The 13,541-nt window shown below is 44.5% G+C and overlaps 1 protein-coding gene across 2 annotated transcripts in view; it reads left to right on the top strand.

Annotated features, from left to right (window-relative positions):
* Nucleotides 1-836: 836 nt before the first annotated feature.
* The window catches only part of RASSF3 (Ras association domain family member 3), a 108,799-nt gene continuing 96,094 nt past the window's right edge, over nucleotides 837-13,541 (top strand). The window contains exon 1 of one of the 2 annotated variants that reach the window (XM_074402847.1): nucleotides 837-879. Coding sequence is in view for 1 of the 2 variants with exons in the window: in XM_010337275.3 (XP_010335577.2) it covers nucleotides 2,198-2,308 (111 nt within the window). In the remaining variant the exon portion in view is untranslated. Of the gene's footprint in view, nucleotides 880-1,983; nucleotides 2,309-13,541 lie in introns of those variants that run through there. The other variant, XM_010337275.3, reaches the window with a different exon arrangement.

Consider the following 13,541-nt stretch of genomic DNA (forward strand, 5'->3'; position numbering starts at 1 on the left):
ATTACAGGCACGCGCCACCATGCCCAGCTAATTTTTTGTATTTTTAGTAGAGACGGGGTTTCACCATGTTGACCAGGATGGTCTCGATCTCTTGACCTCGTGATCCACCCGCCTCGGCCTCCCAAAGTGCTGGGATTACAGGCTTGAGCCACCGTGCCCGGCCTTATTTTCCCCTTTCTACCCACAATAAAATGAATAATTTGATTCCTTAACCTACACATTACTCTTAAATTAGAATATTAAGAGCTGCTCTAATAAAATATTATGTCTGTATAATGAGATAAGAGAAACCAAATGAGAAAAATTTGTCGTAAAGACCTATTCTCCTACATTATGTATGTGTATGGCACACAGAGGGATCCACTTAAGCTGGGTGAAACTATATGGAGTTAGAACTCCTGGCTTCCTATCATTCAGTAGCTGTGTGGCTGAGAAGACGGCTTTAATGTTGTGGGACCTTTAAAATGGGCTGTAACTCAAAGAACCCGCCTTCTGGAGTTGTTGTGAATCACGTGGGGGTAATAAACTATTTTACAAGCTGGATGTGTGAGCCTGAAGGTGGAGCAGGTTTGGAAGCCTTCTTTCAGCCTGGGGACAGAAGGATGACTCATGAGCCAATTTTTCTCTCCCCGTCATTTTCTGGTCCAATTCTTCTTCCTGTAGTCCACAAAAGAGCATGGCTGACCCGGACCAAGCAGAGAACCTTGTAGGGTATGTGACCATGTTCAGATCAACAGAACGCAGAACAGAACGGTCTGAGTCCGGCCACCTGCAGCTACTTTCCTCTCTTTAAGTCTCAGCTGCTGCTCTAGGGCTAACACCGGCATAAAATAGTACTACCTACCTTACAGAGTTGCTCGGAGGATTGCAGGAGAAAATGTAAGACGGTTTGGCTAGTTTGACTATAATGAGTGGACATTTTCTCTTTTCTAACGTCTCTCTTCCCCTTCTAATGAAACCTCTTCTGAAGCTCACTAACCATAGCAGGGCTTGCATCTTCAAAAGAATCTTTCAGTCAAGATTTGAAAGTAGTATGATTTAAATCAGTGCAATAACACCAAGGTGTAAAAGGCCGTTACCCACAGGTGGCTTTTAAAAGAGGATTAGCTGACGGGAAGGAATTTAGAAAACATGGAAACTTTCTTTTTTGTACGTGGGTGAATAGAATTCCCTGATCTCCTTATCCCCACCACTTAAACCATGCCTTGTGGGTGACCGTACAAGGCTGACCATGGCTGGGATTTTACAAAGCACATTTAATTAATAAGCACTCGATTGCTCGGTAACTATAGAACTAGTTCACCCTTCAGTTGCACTGAGTGCGCCTAAGATAACGATCTTATTTGGAAGTGAGCCCTAGCTAGAAAAAAGGGCAAAAGGGTAAGACGGAAGCTCAAATGAATGACCAGAAAGGATGTTTTCATTCGAATAAACTCAACCCCGTTGTTAATTTCCCCACCCATCTCTGTTAACTTGAAATCCTCCAGGAGAGGCGAGCTGTTGGGGTTCAGGGCGGGGCGTTGCGGCTGCAGGAAGCCTTGGAACCTGAGGGCCCCCCCGGCCAGGCAACCCTCGGGGGCCCCCCCGGCCAGGTCCCCCCCCCCCCGGCCAGGCAACCCCCACCCATTCCCAAAGAACCCTGGGAGGGGGCGAGCGGGGTGTGGACAGCGAGAAAGTTCCCCTCTCTGCCCCCGCCCTCTCCGAAACTCGTGCTAGCGGGGCTGGGGGCTGGGGGCTGGGGGCGGGCGGGCCGCTCGCCGAGGAATTTGCAGTTTCCGGGAGGTTGAGGAAGCGACCAGAGCAGAGCCCCACGAGACGCAGCCCTCGCGCCCCGCTTTCCGGGTTCCGCGAAGCTGCTGGGAGAAACCCGCGCGCCTGGAAAGGGAGGGCCCGGGTTGCCCCCACCTGCGGCCGGGCGGGGAGCGTCGGGGCCGCACGGGGAGGAGCTCGACCGGCCACCCGTCCGGGGCGGGGCCCGGGGAGGCGGGGTTGCGGGCGCACCGCGGCCGGGCAGCGCCTGGAGCCCGGCGTGGAGGCGGCAGGAGGGGCCGGGCAGCCCGGTTGAGCGGCGGCCGCAGCTGCAGCAGGACGGCCCGGGACCGCGCGCCGGGAACCTCGCGCGGCGGGCGGGCGCGGCACCCCCTGCCTTGCCGCCTGCGCCCCGGGGAGGCCGCCCGCGCGCTACGGGACCGGCAGCATGAGCAGCGGCTACAGCAGCCTGGAGGAGGACGCCGAGGACTTCTTCTTCACCGCCAGGACCTCTTTCTTCAGGAGAGCGCCCCAGGGCAAGCCCCGCTCCGGCCAACAAGTGAGTGGCGCGCGGCGGGCGCCCCCAGACTCCACGTGTCTCTGCGGGGCGCGCGGGGGATGCTCGCCGGGAAGTAGGAGCGGGCGGAGAAGTGGCCTCTGCGTTTTCTGATCCCGGCAACGTGCCTGGAGTTTGTGCTGTGGGCGAGGGAAGGCGGAGGAAGGGCGGGGAGGCTGAGGGCCGGCTCCTGCCTTCCGCGCCAGATGGCCTCTGCAGCCCGGCCTCGGGCCGCCGCCTGCGGGGAGCAGTCCCGGAGCCAGGAGGCGTCCCAGGGTCACTCCTCGTCTTTCCTCTTCGCGTCCCCGCTGGGTCAACAGTCGGGTCCGCGCGCCTGTCCTTCCTGTTAGTCTACTCACTGGCCTGTGGCCCCCGGAGTGGCTGGGGGCAACGTGTGATATCTAGGGGTGGCCGGGTGACCTGGCTCCCTCCTTCCTTGCCCGGACGCCCCGGTAGGGTGGGTGTCCGAGGGCACCGCGGGCCTTGACACAGTAGGCGCTCACTAAATCTCGGTTGCGGGACTCAGGGTTGTGCGTTTTCTGTAAAGCTAGGTTTTTTGGTGCCCAGATGTTTTGCAAACAGGCTCCGGTACTGACCGGCGACAGCTAACCTTTCGGCCGGTTTCTTCCTTTTTTGGAGGCAGCACGCCGTGGGAAGCACGAGTTGGGAAAGGATGGGAAGGGAACTTGTGCCGGTTTCGCCAGCCGTGGCCGTGTGTTTTAGGGGGGCCTTCCCGAAACGGGGCACGTCGGCTGGACTGAGGAGGTCGGTGCTAGAACCCTCGGCCTCCTGGCCCTGGGACGCGGCCAACTCGGACACGCTCACATCAGATTACGGCAGATTGTAATGGAACAAATATGTTGCTTTTAGAAAACAGGCGTTCGGCAAACATTTCTATTAATATCAGATCGAGACCAAGAGACTAGAAGCAAGAAGGGGCCGGATGATGAGTTTTTTTGGTGGATGTGGGAGGGTGCAATCTGTCAGGGTGGTCTTAGCAGACCTCTTAAGTTTAGTGACTTTCTGAAGTAAAAATCTTTCTAAAATTCGGAAGTTCTAGTCTTTTCAGGCTCTTTAAGTCCCATACCCGGAGGAGGAGAGGAGACGGTGAAGGGTAAGCTGAAGTCAAGTGCCCTTATTTAATAACAGCGGTTACTCTCCAGTCAAGTCCTGGTGCCATAGTTGTCTGTCTTTTATTGTTTCTAAGGCTTAAGGCCCCACTATTTACGAGCCTCTTTGAGTAGGATCTCTTACTTTCAGCAAGAGTGTGTTCTAAGAGCATGAGTTTGCTGTGAAGTTTGGAAGTTGGAAATACTGTATCTTCCCTCCTCCCCCCCACCCCTGTTTATAGAAAGATTGCATTTCCTTGTGCTTTTTCCATTTTGCTTTTCTCTATCTTGGCCTCTCTCTTTCCCTTCTCCACTTTGCCTTTTCTCCTTTCATTTATGTTGTGTTTACCATTTGACATGAAAAGGAACTCATGCTAGTTTGGAGTTTATTCCAGGAGTGTCTGCTAATCTCCTGGTTCTTGGATTCTCCAGGGGTGAGATGTCACAAGGGCCAAAGCATCCAGATTGGAATTGTATGAGTATCCTTTTGTGCTTTAAAAAGTAAAGATACCGTTTTTTTCCCTAGGTTTATATGCATTTAGCCTGCCTTTTTTTTTTTTGAGATGGAGCCTCACTCTGTCACCCAGGCTGGAGTGCAGTTGTGTGATCTCCGCCTACTGCCACCTCTGCTTCCCAGGTTCAAGTGATTCTCCTGTCTCTTCTGAGTATCTGGGATTACAGGCATGCACCACCACCTGGCTAATTTTTGTATTTTTAGTACAGACAGGGTTTCACCATGTTGGCCAGGCTGGTCTCTAACTCCTGGCCTCAGGTGATCTGCCTGCCTCGGCCTCCCAAAGTGTTGTGATTAAAGACATGAACCACCACATGGGACCGCATTTATTGTTTCTATGTTATATGCATTTATTTATGTGATTTTCATCTAGCGTATTATATTATACCCGGGGTAGTAGTATTTAGCATTTAGAATTAGCCTAACATTAATATGTATTTTGAAATATTGTGTTGGAAATCAGGACAGGAAGACATAGTTCCGTGCTTGAAGAGCTTCACATGTGTATTTGAAGCTTTATTGCTTGCATATTTTCCCTTTCTAACATAACACATGTAAGGTGCTGAGCTGTAGGAGTTATTTGCCTGGGGGAGAAAGTATTCTAAACTATGAATTTTAGTCGGGGTTTTGGTTTATTTAAAGAAGTGATGTGAATGTTTTAAATTCCTGGTAAGACAGGTGAATTAGGGAAGTAAAACATCATAAATATAAAGCAAATCACTCTTAATGTAGAACATTTCTTTTATCTAAGGTTAGATAGGCCGGGCGTGGCGGCTCACACCTGTAATCCAAGCGTTTTGGAGGCCAAGGTGGGCAGATCACCTGAGGTTGGGAGTTCAAGACCAGCCTGACCAACATGGTGAAAACCCCTCTTTAAAATAAAAAAAAACAAAGGTTAGATAAGCTGTTTTCTTCATTTTCATGCTGATAAGAATAAGATAAGCACTTCTGACATACAGCATAGTAGTGAAATTTATCCTTTCTCTAGTGAGATGGAAAGAGGTGTTGCTAAAAGGATCTATGAGAATTACAGTGATTTTTTTTTTTTTTTGGATGCTGTAGCACCTGGTAGAAAAGCCAGGAAAATGAGCTTTCTAGAATTCTTGAAAATATCCCGAGAAAGCAAGATGTTTGTGGTAAATGCAGAATGGGGAGAAAGGCATGAGAGAGGGGGTGGACAAGAAATTTCTTTCTTCTCTTGCCAGGCAAGGGAACTTAGCCCAACTGCTTTCTATCCCCAGCAGTAACAAAACCTTATAGATATAAAGAAAATGCTATCATTTTCTTTCTTATTTTAAACCTTATTGTTAACAAAAAAAAAAAAAAAAAAAGGAAAAGGGTTAAAAACCTGTCTAGGCTGGGTGTGGTAGCTCACTCCTGTAATCCCAGCACTTTGCACTTTGGAAGGCTGAGAGTTGCTTCAGCCCAGGAGCTCCCCAGCAGCCTGGACAAAATTAGTTTTTGTCCAGGTGAACCCCCTCTCTACCAAAAAATGCAAAAATTAGCCAGGCGTAGTGGTGCCCGCTTGTAGTCCCAGCTACTTGGGAGACTTGAGTTGGGACGATTGCTTGAGGCCAGGAGGCAGAGGTTGCAGTGAGCTGTCATTGTACTGCACCACTGCACTTCAGCCTGGGCAACAGAGTGAGATCCTGTTTCGAAAACAAAACTGTCTAAAAGATATAAAGGGAATTAACATATGACCTTTTGTGGCAGTTTGAATGTCATGTTTATTTTAGACGCAGGGTCTGGATCAGTACCGTATATACAGTAGTTGCTCAATGAATGCAAGCTGAATCAATGAATGTTTTCCTGATTTGATAATAACTGGATCTTTACCATTTTCAAATGTACTCTATCTTATGATTCTCCCAAAAACTATATGAAACATTAACCTAATGAAAGGGAGAGGTATTATTTAGTGATTGTCTAAGGCCCACACCTAGATGGCAAGAAAGCTGGGGCTCAGGTTTTCTGATTCAAAATTCCACTCTCTTTGGTAACTTCTTAGTTATGAAAATAATTGTACAGCTCCATATTCCCTTTGCAAATAAGGACACCTAAAGCTTCAGAGTTCCTTAAAATTTTTCTTTTTTTTTTTTTTGAGATGGATTCTTACTGCGTCACCCAGGCTAGAGTACAGTGGTGGGATCTTGGCTCACTGCAACTTCTGCCTCCCAGTATCAAGTGATTCTTGTACCTCAGCCTGCTGAGTAGCTGGGATTATAGGCACCCACTGCCAGGCCTGGCTATTTTTTATTTTTATTTTAGTAGAGACAGGGTTTCGCTATGTTGGCTAGGCAGGCTGGTCTTGAACTCCTGACCTTAAGTGATCTGCTTGCCTCTGCCTCCCAAAGTGCTGGGATTGCAGGCAAGAGCCACTGCTCCCAGCTGTTTCTTAAAATTTCAACTCCCTGACCTGTATATATTGTTGTGACAGTCTTTATAATAATTTGTGGATTCCCTGTGTTTCAAAGGATCCCCCTCATCATTGTTTTCAGCAGAATAAAAAATGTGAACAATTCTGTAATTTATCATTTGCCTTCCCGATTTCCCACCAAAATCAAACTACCTGTAAATATAAGACATACTCAGATTTCCAGAGTAGAAATGGCCTAAAATTATTAATCTGTTGGAGTATGTCTGACCTCTTAGCTAAGCTACCTCTCCTGTTGAGCCTTTGGTAGTTAATAGGAATAAGGAAATGAGACACTATAATAGTCAAGAAGTCTTGAAAAACTTGAAATTGTCTTCTGTACAACCCACACTTAGAAAAATTGTACTGAAGAATTTTTCAGTAAGTAAGCCTATGAGACTGCAGATAGCAGGCCTCGTCTTCACCCTTTTGGTTTTCTCTTTCTTTTTCTTTTTTCTTTTTTATTTTTTTAAAGATGGGGTTTCACCATGATGGCCAGGCTGGTCTTGAACTCCTGACTTCAGGTGATCCACCCACCTCGGCCTCCCAAAGTGCTAGGATTACAGGCATGAGCCACTACACCGGCTTGCTTTTCTCTTTCTTATTCAGATATTTTTGTGCCTCAATTATTTGGTTGTGTCTTATTGCTAGAATCAACAGTAATGAGCTGCACTCTTTGATTAGTGTTTCCATTAGAAGTTTTAGAGCTAGATCACTGGGGTAAAAGAATACTGGTTTAAGACATGGGTGTTTTGACTATAGTAGCTTTTTACTCTTGTTGCCCAGGCTGGACTGCAGTCGCATGATCTTGGCTTTGGCTCACTGCAACCTTTGCTGCCCGGGTTCAAGCAATTCTTCTGCCTCATCCTCCCGAGTAGGTGGGATCACAGGAGCCTGCCACCATGTCCAGCTAATTTTTTGTATTTTTTGTAGAGATGGGATTTTGCCATGTTGCGCAGGCTGGTTTTGAACTCCTGACCTCAAGTGATCTGCCTGCCTCGGCCTCCCAAAGTGCTGGGATTACAGGCATGAGCCAGCATACCCAGCCTATACTAGCTTTTTAAATGTTAAATTTTAATTCCTGTATTATGGGACATAAACATTTTCACCACACATTTAACCTAGTGCAAGGTGATTTGTACACCTTGTCAGTGTATCTGAAATGTTCTGTTCTTACACGATATTAATCCATTGGAATTTTGTGTTTGTGTGAGCAAGACTTATAAAGCCTCATATTTGAGCAGTATACTCCTTATCCCATTTCTTCTTCTGGCTAACTTTCAAGATTTGCAATTATTTGGAAAGCAGTGACACAAAACATTTTTTAAAAGAAAGGCTAAAAATATCCCATAATGTGGTTATTCTTTTTAGACTTCCTTTGGCAGTCAGTGCATGTCATACTGTTAACATTCTTTTTCTGGGAGAAAAAAACTGAGGCTGACCAAATGCTTTCTAGTGTGGCCTGATCACCAGCTCCTAGCCCCCTGGGCATTAGCGCTCGCATTTTCCACCCCCAAGTCTCCAAAGCATAAGTAGCTGTCTTTAAATAAAGGCCCCAGTTTGAAACATGTGGTTCACTCCTAATTTGGCCAAAGGCCATTGGCTATCAGTTCCACTTCAGAAGGGATGGTGAAAAGACAGTAGGATATATGATAAATGGAGCTGCAAAGGAGCTGCTCTTCTATATGACAAGTCTTGGCTAACTTAGCCTCTTTGCATCTTCCTCTCTTTGAAGAACTACACACACTGCCTAGTAGGAAGGTTTTATTCACATGGCAAGCAGGCATTACCTCTAAAACAAGGCCCAGATTACCATTATTGTTTACCCGTGATGTAATAGCTTTTAGCCTTTTCTTTTCTTTTTTTTTTTTTTTTTCTGAGACAGAGTTTCACTCTTGTTACCCAGGCTGGAGTGCAATGGCGTGATCTTGGCTCACCGCAACCTCCGCCTCCTGGGTTCAGGCAATTCTCCTGCCTCAGCCTCCTGAGTAGCTGGGATTACAGGCACGCGCCACCATGCCCAGCTAATGTTTTATATTTTTAGTAGGGACAGGGTTTCACCATGTTGACCAGGATGGTCTCTATCTCTTGACCTCGTGATCCACCCACCGCGGCCTCCCAAAGTGCTGGGATTGCAGGCTTGAGCCACCGCGCCCAGCCAGCCTTTTCTTTAATTCCTTTCGGGCTGCATCCCCATCTCGGAACCATGGCTTGGAGTTGCTGCCCTCCTTTCTCCTTAACATGTCGACTTAAATGTCTCCTTCTCAGAAAAGTCTTAAAGCCCTCTGTTCTTTCCTTTCATAGCAAAAATTATAATTTGCCATTATATTTTGTTTATTGAGGACAGAGATGAGCATTTTTTACCTGCTACGTGAAATAAATGCTCGGCCCTTAAGGTGCTTGACCAAATGAAAGCCTACTAATTTTGGATGGCTGTCCCAGTATTTGGTACTGTTTTCCTTTATATACAATGACTCCTCCTTTCCAAACTAGACCATAAGCCTTCACAGTATCTTACAGGTAGCAGTGATTTAAGATGGGATGATATTAGTGAATATCTGTTATTACTGGTAAGGCATAATTCACTTTATATACTTTCCCCTTGTTTTAAGAAAACTCATTTATTCATTCATCTACTTAGTTGACAGTTTATTGAGTGCCTACTACATGGCAGCCACTGTTTTAGGCTCTGGGGTTAGTGTGGTGAACAAAATACAGTCCCCAGCCTCATTTAGTAATGTTATTAAAAAGCTTACCCAATAGGCAAATGAAAATATCTCTCGCCGGGCACGGTGGCTCAAGCCTGTAATCCCAGCACTTTGGGAGGCCGAGGTGGGTGGATCACGAGGTCGAGAGATCGAGACCATCCTGGTCAACATGGTGAAACCCCGTCTCTACTAAAAATACAAAAAATTAGCTGGGCATGGTGGCACATGTCTGTAATCCCAGCTACTCAGGAGGCTGAGGCAGGAGAATTGCTTGAACCCAGGAGGCAGAGGTTGCGGTGAGCCGAGATCGCACCATTGCACTCCAGCCTGGGTAACAAGAGCGAAACTCCGTCTCAAAAAAAAAAAAGAAAATATCTCTCTAATTTTTCCCTGAAGAACTTGCTCCTTTAGTGTATTTGAGGAAACTTTGCAATGTTTGTAGTTTTTCAGGAACACACCTATTTTGTAGCATGGTGAAGCTATGCATTTATTTGTTTATTTATTGAGATGGAGTCTTGCTTTGTCCCCCAGGCTGGAAGTGCAGTGGCGGGATCTCTGCTCACTGCAACCTCTGCCTCCTGGGTTCAAGCAATTCTCCTGCCTCAGCCTCCGGAATAGCTGGGATTACAGGTGCACGCCACCACACCTGGCTAATTTTTTGTATTTTTAGTAGAGATGGGGGTTCACCATGTTGGCCAGGCTGGTCTCAAACTCCTGACCTTGTAATCTGCCCGCCTTGGCCTCCCAAAGTGTTGGGATTACAGGCGTGAGCCACCACGCCTGGCCCTATGCATCCACTTAGATGGGAATGTTGACATGGAAGTGTATTCCTTCCTGTTTTACATGCCTGTGTAAAAGAATCACATTTCCTTATTGATGACTATCTTCCAACAGAAACATAATAATCTTTAAGGATAGAAAATGCTTTTTTAATAACTTTAACCACAGTTAACCAAACACTGGTTAATTAACCGAAATGGTAACCAAAATTAAGTAAACAACCAAATTTTGTTTATTTTCCAGGTCTTTTTTTTTTCTTTTTTAAAGAGATGGGATCTTTCTATGTTGCCCAAGCTGGAATGCAGTGGTTATTCACAGGTATAATAGTGCACTATAGCATTGAACTCCTGGGCTCAGATGATCCTCCTGCCTCAGCCTCCTGAGTATTCCAGGTTTTTCTTAAGAGTTTAAACAGGTAGTTCTGGTTTGGCTTTCAGTATTATAGTCAAATGGCTTTTGCTTTTTTTTTTTTCTTAAAAGGGAGATGGCCAGATAATGCTTTAGGGAGGATGTCAGAACCTGTAAAAAATGATGAGTATTTGAATATATTTAAAAACGTGTGTAACAAATCAGAAAATATATTCTGAGATCGAGGTGACCACTCTAAAACTGTACTGGTAGTCACTAGCTACATGTAGTTTTTGAGCACTCAAAATGTGGCTAGTCTGAATTGAGATTGCTGTAAAAAATACACACTAAATTTTAAAGACTAGAAAGAAAGAATGTAAAATATGTTACAATAATTAAAACATTGCACTTGCGTGTTGAAGTGATAATATTTTGAATATATTGAGCTAAATAAAATCAATGTTACTTATTTTTTAGCATGGCTGCTGGAAAACTTAAAATTATGCATGTGGCTCGCATTATATTTTTGTTGAACAATGCTATTTGCTAAAGCAGAGCTGGCAGCCCCCGCCCGAGGTTTCAATCTCTATTGTTTTTGTGGCTGCAAATGGATGGATGAGGGGGTGCCAGCCCTGTATGTTGGAAAGATTTTCTTTGTGAAGGGGGAACTTGCCCTTTACTGTTCGGGCTAGTTTCTTCTCAGCCTATCCTGGGGACACACATACTAGCATTTTGGAATTGTGAAACTTTTGTGTGGGGAACTTCCCCCTTTTTTTTTTTCCCCGCTTGAGCCAATAAGATAAAACTGACCTAATGGCATTCTCAGTGCAACTCTGCCTTCCGTTTACAGAGAGAATAGGGCTCATATTTCATAAAGTATTAAAACAGCGAGCTTAATATGCATTTTATGGACCGTAATTGCTAACTACTGCTATATGATTCAGTCAGCTAAGAATAATGTACTAATTATATATTGCAGCATTCGGTTCTTCTTTCAGATGCTAAAAAAAGTGAGATAATTAGAGGAGGAAAAAGGGTGAGTTTGGGAATTGGAGACCGAAAGGATAGATTTAGAAGGTCTTGGAATTAACAGACTTAGAATATAATTAGCAAAGGGTTCACTTGAAATTAGTGCAAGTTGCTGGGCATGGTGTCTCATGCCTGTAAATCCCAGCACTTTGGGAGGCTGAGGCGGGCAGATCACAAGGACAGGAGTTCAAGACCGACTTGGCCAACATAGTGAAACCCTGCCTCTACTAAAAATACAAAAATTAGCCTGGCATAGTGGCATGTGCCTGTGATCTCAGCTACTCAGGAGGCTGACACAGAATTGCTTGAACTTGGGAGGTAGAGGTTGCAGTGAGTCAAGATTGCACCACTGCACTCCAGCCTGGGCAACACAGTGAAACTTTGTCTCAAAAAAAAAAAAAAAAAAAAAAAAAAAAAAAAAAAAAAAAAAAAAAAAAAAAAAAAAAAAAAAAAAAAAATTAGTGCAGGCTGAGCGTGTGTGTGTGTGTGTGTGTGTGTGTGTGTGTAGTAAGATTGGGGAGGGTAGTTTTTATTCATTTCTCAAGTGTTGAATATTCACAATGATGCTAGACTAAGTGCTAGAGATTTGGTGGTGAACAAAACAGGTTGAAATCTGCCTACACAGGGGGCCTATATAGGTTTGTCTGAATTTGACTAGTCTAGATATCACTTATAAGTGAACTTGTATAGCAATTGTCTTTTTGTGACTGACTTAGTTTACTTAGCATGATACCCTTAAGATTTATTCACGTTGGAGTATGTGTCAGAATTTCCTTCCTTTTAAAGGCTGAATAATATATCCATTGTATTTATATTTCACTTTTTGTTTATCCATTCGTCTTTCCATAGACATTTGGATTGCTTCTACCTTTTTGGCTGTTGTGAATAATGCTGCTGTGAACAAGGGTGTACAAATATTTCTTAAAGACCCTTCTTAAAACTTTGGGATCTATATCATAAATAATAATTGCTATAGAATCACATAATTCTGTTTTTAATTTTTTGAGGAATACTATACTGACAAATTGGAATCCTTATTTAAACCTAGGATTATGGAATACTGCTGCATGAGTTCAGCTGTCATTTTATTGTCTACATTGTATTTTAATGAATTGGCATTATTCCCCAAATATTGGAAAATTTGGAGGTTTCTAATTTTTGCTACTGTAATAGATTTCTTCTGCAGGAAACCTTTTCCATTATGGATTAATTTTATGGGATAGTTGTACAAAAATGGAATTTTACTGATTATGAGGGTGTGACTTCCTGTAGTTCTGGTTATATATTGCCAGTTTATGTCTATTTTGAAGTTTCATTACACCCTTACCTCCATTAGATATAGTCATTAAAATAGAGGGAAAAAAACTTCAGTAAGTAAAGGCACATTATTGCTATTTAACTTTGCATTTCTTTATTATTACCGTTTTTAAAATTATTATTTTTTGAGACTGTGTATTGCTCTTGTCGCCCAGACTGGAGTGTAATGGCGTGAGCTCACTGCAACCTCCACTTCTCGAGTTCAAGTGATTCTCCTGCCTCAGCCTCCCAAGTAGTTGGGAGTACAGGCATGTGCCACTATGCCTGGCTAATTTTTCTATTTTTAGCAGATAAAAATACATGTTGGGCAGGCCGATCTTGAACTCTTGACCTCACATGACCCACCCACCCCAATCTTTCAAAGTGCAGGGATTACAGGCGTGAGCCACTGCACCTGGCACATTCGTTTGTGAATTTAATATTTTTTTTAATACTTCTGAGTAATTCCCCTGGTGTGAGAATTAGCCATGCATGACCTTTGCCTATTTGTCTGTTAGGTACACAGAATCTTGAGAGAGCACTGCTTGAGTCCTGTGCATTTTTAGCTGAGTAGATGGTTCTCCTTTTTTGCGGTCAGCTGAACTTTGGGGATTTTTTTTTTTTTTTTGACTTATACTGTTTGTACCAAAGGGGTATTACTTATTCAGGCGTTTTTTTTTTTTTTAAAGAGGAGTTTTGCTCTTGTTGCCCAGGCTGGAGTGCAATGGCACTGTCTGGGTTCACTGCAACCTCTGCCTCCCAGGTTCAAGCGATTCTGTTGCCTCAGCCTCCCAAGTAGCTGGGAGTACAGGCATGCACCACCACGCTTGGCAAATTTTTGTATTTTTAGTAGAGATGGGATTTCACCATGTTTTTCTGGCTGGATAATCTCAAACTCCTGACCTCAGGTGACTGGCCCGCCTTGGCCTCCCAAAGTGCTAAGATTTTAGGTGTGAGCCACCGCGCCCCGCCCAGGTATTTTGAAATACTTCAGAATGTGTTTCAGGGTGACATCACTGAAACTCAGCAGAATATTTTA

This window comes from Saimiri boliviensis, chromosome 7, assembly GCF_048565385.1.
Source record: "Saimiri boliviensis isolate mSaiBol1 chromosome 7, mSaiBol1.pri, whole genome shotgun sequence".
Taxonomy (NCBI): Eukaryota; Metazoa; Chordata; class Mammalia; order Primates; family Cebidae; genus Saimiri; species Saimiri boliviensis.